Raw genomic sequence first — 8,268 nt, 5'->3', positions numbered from 1 at the left:
TTTTTTTCCCCTTCCCCTCCCCTTGAAACCAGTTTTTAGGTGCATTTGGGTATTGATGAGAAAAGCCAAGACAGCCAAAGAAAAGCTTTAACAGTTCCTGCTATGTCCCTGATAACTCCCAAATTATGTAAAGACTCAAATTGGGAACATATAGCTAACTCAGGATTAGTGGAATGATTTATTTATTTATTTTTTCCTTTTTTTCCTCCACCCATGCACCAAAGATGAAGGTTTACTTAGTTTTTGGTTTCCAATTTCTACTGTAATAATAAAATAAAGTATATCACCTGTCAAAAAGGGAGATTTACAGGATTAAAGGATTTAGGGAATGAATAATAACTATTAGTGTTTTTTCATCTTTAGTGCTATCCAACTCTATTAGGAAATAAAATTTGCAGAAGGCTGTTGTTTGGCCAGGTGAATATATGTGTGGGTGTTGAAACACAAGCAAACTAAAACCCTAAAATTAGTATTCCTTTTTTCTCCAGCCAAAAACTCAGTAGTGGAGCCCCAAGGCTGCTTGTGCTGATATCACAACCAAAAACACATACTATATATAGCAGGCAGCATTTTGACTCCAGTGAAAACAAACAGTATCCTTAAAAATTAAGGCAGATAGGCAAACAGAATGACTAAAACTGAGGGTTCATTTTTCTCCAATAGTAACTAGAAGAGGGAAAAGATATTCTCTAAAAACTAAGGACCTAAAAGAGGTAAAGAATTAACACTTAAAAAAATTGTTAATTATGGCCAGGCAGAGTGGCTCACACCTGTAATCCTAACACTCTGGGAGGAGGAGTGCTTGGGAGACCAGGCTGAGCAAGAGTGAGACCCCATCTCTACCAAAAATAGAAAACATTAGCCAGGCGTGGTGTCGTTTTGTTTTCGAAGTTCTAGTTCTAGTAGCAACCCTGTTAAGCAAAATCAATATATTAAATTTTTCAAAATCTCTCCCGTAACTTAGGGAAAAAATTTATTTTTGAAAATCATTTTATTATTTTAACCCCTTGGTCAGATAAATTTTATATAATTTTCCCTATTGAAATATTGTCCATAATAATCTTGGGGACGAAGACTTACTAGTGAACATACACTAGAATTCCCTTTGCGGGGGTATCTATGATCCAAAAATATAAGAACTAAGGGAACCTCTTTAGAGCTGATATTACCTGTTGACTAAAATGTAGAGTCCTAGAAAATTGGAGTTCACTGGTAAGAAATGTGGAATTATTTCTACAGTACTGTGCTTGAATTCTCAGTTAGGTTATGTTTTTTGTTGCCTTCGGCACATGGTCCCTTTCCTGGCTAGAGTTTGTTTACCACTATTGAAATCTAGCTCATGGCTCTGGCTAGGAGAAAAGAGCCCCTGTGGTAGATGGGGTAACACAGAACCGAACCACTCAGGCCACTTTCAGAGTATAGATGGAAGATGTTCTGCCGTGTCCAAATTACCTTCAGAAGTCCTTGAGGAAAAGACAATGAAAAGTGGCTCTGAAGACAACTCTTAAGAGGCAAATGATTCATCAACTTGAATTCTCCTTGAAGCTGTCAGTGATAGCTAAAGGATCAGTGTTAAAATACAGTGTTGTGAAACAGTCCTTGCTGAAAGGTCTCATCTGAGGAGGGCAAAAGTTTTGATGATAGGGCTTTTCTTGAATATAGTCTTTTACTTTTTGGCCTTGGATCCTTGACAGTATGGATAAATAGTGGTTGTTTTCCTGCATTTTTAAACCTTTTCAGAGATAACTGAACTTTATACAAGTAAATGCAATGGTACATTTGAAGTAGAAAGATAAACTTTTTAAAATATAATGAGAAACTCTTTGACAATATATCAGTGTTTTCTAAAACACAACATAGTGAATCATGATCAACATTTTTATTTATTTATTTTTTGAAACAGGGTCTTGCTCTGTCACCTAGTGTGGAGTACAGTGGTGTGAGTATAGCTCACTGCAGCCTCAAACTCCTGTGCTCAAGTGATCCTCCTGTCTCAGCCTCCCCAGTAGCTAGGACTACAAAGGAGTGCCACCATGCCCAGCTAATTTTTCTATTATTTGTAGAGACAGTCTCCATATGTTGCCCAGGCTGGTCTGGAACTCCTGACCTCAGGTGATCCTCCTGCCTCAGCCTCCCAAAGTGCTGGGATTATACCATGCCTGGCCATAATTGGCATTTTAAAAAAGTAGAATAAAAATTATCAGAGTACATTGCGCAAAATGTGGAAAGTTGTGTTGTTTTGGAAAATGTTATTCAGTTATTTATGTATATGTGTATTGGGTTGCAATGTAAAACATTTCTTATTATAGGTCTTGATCAAAAACATTTATGTTTAGATTATACAGAGTTATTTTACAGGATTTTCTATCCTACTAATAGGAGTAGGTAGTAGGAGCTTCTATCTTGTACTTAGATGATGTTACTCACACATTAGAATACTGAACACTTTACTATATACTTAATTAGAATTGGTGATATTCAGGCCGAGCATGGTGGTGACTCACACCTGGGGCAACAGAGTGAGATTCTGTCTCCAAAAAAAAAAAAAAAAAATTGGTGACATTCAATTATTGTGGAATAGGGGGAAAAAACTATACTGTATGGCTAAATAATGTCTTTAACTTACTGGGGGAGAGCTTTTTCAAATACACACACTACCTCACACCTCCTAGTGGAGAATCCTTACCAGTGGGAAGGAACCTGGTAGTATGTCTCTTGTAGGCTAAGTCTGTTAGGATGGGGAGACAGAATGGACACCCATCATGTTAGGCCATCACTAAAGGAACTTTTTATTATATAAAGACATATCATTATAGTTAGCTCTGATTTTACCATTGTAACAGGCAAAACTAGATGGTGGAAGACAGCAATGGAGACCTGTCCTCATGGCTGTGACTGAGAAGGACTTGCTGCTCTATGATTGTATGCCGTGGACAAGAGATGCCTGGGCATCACCGTGTCATAGCTACCCTCTTGTTGCTACAAGGTAAGACTAAAGACAAAAAAGTAAAATATAAATCTACTAAAGAATTTTAAAGTGAATTGTATTATCTTAGGTGCCTTGAATAGCTGATATAGTAGATGTAGACAAAAACTTTTCTTTAACAACCTTATGGATCATTTTGTAGCTCCTGGCTCAGAATAAATTGTTTCTGTCGCTAATATTTTTGTGTGTACTTTCTAAGTTGTTAAAGCAACTTTCTAACTGCTCCTTTTCAAGGCTTGCTTAGTCATGAAGATAATAGGGTTTTTTTCTTTATTTTATTGACTGTGACTGGAAAACCACTGCAGCCTTTTGACTGAGTGATGAAATCATTCAAACCAGAATGTGATGCTGTGGATAAACCACACAGCTCAGCTGAAATAGTCTTCAACGTCTTTAATGTAAGAGCACATAATTTTGATTATGCGAAATAAACACTGATTTGGCCTGAAGCTACAGGATGTTTCTAGCATGCCAGATGTGGGGGTTGAAAGGGAAAAGAATAGAGAAATTTCAATTTGGGGGCCAGGATATCTTAAGGGATAATATCTATAAAATGGAAAATATATTCAAATTCCGTTCTATTTGGGCTTAAAAAAGAATCAGGTGTTGATATAATTCAAAAACGACACATGAAAAAGGAGCCCCACAGTAAAAGTATTTGGTAGTCAAAAGAGCTAAATGACGGAACCATCTGGTATATCCCACAGGGAACAATGGGAGGGTTTCCTGCTTTGAGTAGACAGATTCTTGTAAGGAAGAATATTCTTTGCATGACAGGAAGACTTTTACTTTATATAGGATTTCTCTCAACTTGCCAAGTTCCCTTACATGTATTCTTCTTTTTGTAAAAATATAATTTTCACATAGCCTTTCAGGAGTATCTCTGTAATTTAAAACTGTAGCTCCTAGATCACAGAATAGAGTAAAAGGATTTGTTGAGTCTCAGAATTAATGAGGTGTGCCCCTCATTAATTCCTCCAAGTCATGCTGGGTACAGTGGCTTCTGAAATCCCAGAGACTGAGTCTTTCTGCAGGGCTCTTCTGTCCTGAAGGAATTATTACCATTTTTTTTTTTCTTTAGAGACAGGGTCTTGCTCTGTCATCCAGGCTGGAGTGCAGTGGCTCGATCATAGCTCACTGTAACCTGCAACTCCTGGGCTTAAGCAATCCTCCTACCTTAGCTTCCCTGTAGTTGGGACTACAGGTGAGTGCCACAATGCCTGGCAGATTTATTTTTTTGTAGAGACTAGGCTAGGTGGGTCTCAAACTCTGTCCTCCGGCGAACCTCCCACCTTGGCCTCCCAAAGTGCCAGGATTACAGACATGAGCCACTGCACCCAGCCCTTAAACTAGTTGTTTCTTAATTAATGTAACAATAGGAATACTTCACTCCTTGTTCAGGAAGTACTGGTGGATTCGGATCAAGGATGACAAGCAGATGAGAGATTTAGTTTTCCATGTTGGCCAGATGGAATTGGTGGAAGTCACTGTACAGTAGAATTAAGTGGGGTAGCCACTGAGAGAACCAGACCAGGAGGTGTCCTGCAGAAGGAGGCAAGGCCAGAAAGTGGTGTGCTTATGTCTTGTCAGTGTGGGGAGAGAGAGAGATTTATAGGAGTAATCAGAAAGGGCTGAATGTTTAATTTCCGTAAAAAAGATAGCATAAACACATAGGTAAGAAAAAGAAATTATGGACCTTGATTATCTACAAAAGTAGGTAATCCCTGATAAATTAAGAATTATAATTCAATAAATAACATTAGAGTGATATAAATTAATGAGTTACCATTTATATTGGACTGCACATTTGCAGATTCTTGGAAACCAAAGCTGTGTGTGTACATGTGTTTTCTTAATAGCTGATATTTCAGGCCAGTGAGAAATTAAGTAAAACATGAAAGTGATAAATGAAGAGGATTTTTATTTTATGCACATCTGGAGATTAAAGCCAGATACATGATATAGGTAGAAAGATACATTGGTTTTATAGGTGCTGTGGATTTTGCAGTCTTTTACTATAAGCTTTCTTTGACTGGAAGAGAAAAGGATCTTAAAGTGTGGCTTCTTTAGAGTGTGGAACATTGAGTAGTGTTGTGCTTATGGGACTTAGGGGGCAAAAGCTGCAAAAACGCCTTTGCCTGAGCTCATGTGGCCTCCCCACAAAAGAGGGGCCTTTTGGCAGTGTGTCTTAACCAACCACATGGTCAGCAAAAGTCCAACAGCTGGTTTGAATTAGATTCCTTTTGCCAAATATTTCATAATCAAATCTGTAGGAAAAACTTCGCCTAGACTTTGTATTTTTTAATGTTTGTTTTGGGATTAGCAGTCTGTCTGAATATGGTAGAATACCCCTGTAACTTTTCCCAACACTCTTACTTGGATCATATGTGGAGTAACTTTGAAACTTATTTAACTCTGTCTGAGACAGCCAACATTTAACCGGGTTCTTGGTTCTACAGAAATCAGCTCAGTAAAGCAGTTCTCAAAGTATACTTCATGGACCTCTGGGGATCCCGTTTTCAGGGGGTCTGTGAGATCAAAGCTATTTTCATAGTAATACTAAGATATTATTTGCTTTCTTCCCCCACTTGGTTGACATTTGCGCTGAGGGTGGGTAAAATTGCAGGCGCCTTTGCATGAGTCAAACCAAACTTAATAGTCATTGTATCCTTCCCTACTCAGACTTGCAGGGGGGAAAATGTCAGTTTAACTTTAAAAGGTCTTTGTTGAAGTAGTAAAAATTATTAATTTTATTGAATCTTGACCCTTGAGTATTCATCTTTTTAGTACTCTGGGTGATGAAACGGGAAGCACTCAGAGCATTTCTGCTGCATACCAAAGTGTGATCGTTGTCTCAAGGAAAAGCACATGTATGATTGAGTTGTGAGCTGAACTTGATTTTTTTTTTCATGGAAACACCATCTTTTACCTGAAAGAATGAGTGACTAAGGAACTATGGTTAGTCGGACCTCAGGTATTTGACAGATATTTTCTCCATAATGAGTCTCATGTAAGGAAAGCACCAATTGTATTTGTTGCCTATGATAAAAAAAAGAATTCTGGGAAACTTGTATCTGCTACCATGAGCTTGACAGCTTTCTAGTACTTAGTTTTCCAATAAGTGGTGACAGTAGCAAGTGTGATTTTTTTTTTATCTTTTATAATGAAATGTTTTTAACATTTGGAAAATCTGCATAACTCAGTGAACAAATATTTTCCAAATGATTCATATATATTATAAAATCATGCATAGGTTAAAAAGATCCAAAGTACAAGAGACACCAGTTGATTTTTAATGTAAAATGATACAGAAACTATTGAAGCTTCAGATTCCCATTGTAATTAACCTTTATGAAACTGCTTGTTGAGTTTAGGTTCCGTTGACAGAGCTGTCCACAATTGTCTGAAAGGGCTATTATAATACTCCTTCTTTTCCAACTACATATCTGTGTGAGGCTGGGTTTTCTTCATACACTATAACAACAGAATGCTGAAGCAAACGTTAAAATTCAGTTTTTTTAAAATGTAAATGCTATTAAATTTTTTGGAAAATATTTTAATAAAAATGAATTGACTTGTAACAGGTTTATTTTATATTTTAATGAATTAAAATTGAGAAATTTTTAAATTTCTAATATATTAATAGTAAATACCAATAAATATAACCCATGTAAACAAAAGCATTTTGGAGTACTCAGTAGTTTTTAAGAGTTTGAGTCCTCAGATCAAAAAGTTGGCAAACCACTAGGTTAGTGGTTCTCAATTAGGGCTACACATTTCAATCAAATAAGATTGCCTGAGACCCACCCTAGACCAATTAAATCTGATTGTTTAAGGATGTGAGCCAGACATTCGTGAGTTTTAAAGGCTAAGCACCAGGTGATTCTAATATACAGCCAGAGCTGAGGAGTACAGTAATTAACTTTGCTGAACCAAGTTGGTAGATTAGAAGAAACTGCCTTCTCCTTGAGAGTCTCACTCTTGCCTTTATCTGAACCAAAGGAAATGGAGAGGAACAGCCATTTTCTCTTCCATATCTTCTTGCCCAGGTTACTGTTAGAGGAATGAAGAAAAGAACCAGCAAATTTATAGATAAATACTATAGCTATACAGCCTATAATGAAGCTCAGAACAAGTCATTTTATTTCTATTTGGTGTACATTCGTTACCAAGTTTTTAAAAATTCTGTATAGAAAACATTGCTGATTTCTTACAAATGAGGTGTAGTATGTGTGTCCTGTTACACGGATCTACTTAACACTTCTTAAAAATAGGGAAAGTACAAGTGAATAAACTATATTAAATGGTCGTCATGAAATAAAATATTGTTTAATGACCTTAATGGAAATTACTTTTCTTATGGTTTATCCACATGTATACTTGGGGGTTTGGTGGTTTTACTGAGATATAACTCACATACCATACAACTCAACCATTTAAATAAAGGTTTAATGGTTTTTAGTATGTTCTTAGCATTGTGCAACCATCACCACAATCAATGTTGACACTTTAATCACCTCAAAAAGAAACCCGTTGCCTCTTCCCCAATCCCCTGGCAACCACTAACCTAGTTTCTATCTCTCTAGATTTGCCCACTCTGGATGTCTTATATAAATGGAATCATATATTCTGTTGCCTCTTATGTCCGGTCTCTTTCATTTAGCCTAATGTTATTAAGGTTCATCCATGTTGTAGCATGTATCATAGCTTGATTCCTTTTTATGGCTGAATAATATTCCATTTGTGTAGATAGACATTTGGGTTATTTCTGCTTTTTGACTGTTATGAATAGTGCTACTATAATATTTACATACAGGTTTTTTTATGAGTATGTATTTTTGTTTCTTTTGGATATATACCTAGGAATAGAATTGCTTTAGCATATGGAAGTGTATTTAACCCTTTTATATTTTACCTTCTCACTAGCAGTATATCTGGGTTCCATTTTCTCCATATCCTTGTCTGTACTTGCTACTATGTGTTTTTGATTATAGCCTAATGGGTTTGAAGTGGTATCTCATGTGATTTTAAGTGGCATTTCCCTAATGATAGAGTTTGAGCATCTTTTCATGGGCTTATTGGCCATTTTTGTTATCTTCTTTAGAGAAATATCTATTCAAGTCCTTTGCCCTATAATTGGCTTGTCTTTTTATTAAATTTTGATAAAGCCCAATTTATCAGTCTTCTGTGGCTTACACTCTTGGTTGTTGCATCTAAGGTTCTACCTAATTGACAAAGATTTACTCCTATGTTTTCTTCTACAAATCTTATAGTTTTAGCTG

The 8,268-nt window shown here is 36.5% G+C and overlaps 1 protein-coding gene across 1 annotated transcript in view; it reads left to right on the top strand.

The window, feature by feature from the left end:
• SNTB2 (syntrophin, beta 2 (dystrophin-associated protein A1, 59kDa, basic component 2)) overlaps window positions 1-8,268 on the top strand; it is an 87,486-nt gene that overhangs the window by 62,601 nt on the left and 16,617 nt on the right. The window contains exon 4 of the mRNA XM_012660584.1: window positions 2,844-2,986. Within this exon, the coding sequence (XP_012516038.1) occupies window positions 2,844-2,986 (143 nt within the window). The remainder of the gene's footprint in view (window positions 1-2,843; window positions 2,987-8,268) is intronic.

This window comes from Propithecus coquereli, unplaced genomic scaffold, assembly GCF_000956105.1.
Source record: "Propithecus coquereli isolate 6110/MARCELLA unplaced genomic scaffold, Pcoq_1.0 Scaffold67, whole genome shotgun sequence".
NCBI classification, from domain to species: domain Eukaryota; kingdom Metazoa; phylum Chordata; class Mammalia; order Primates; family Indriidae; genus Propithecus; species Propithecus coquereli.
This window is presented reverse-complemented; position numbering and strand designations above follow the sequence as displayed.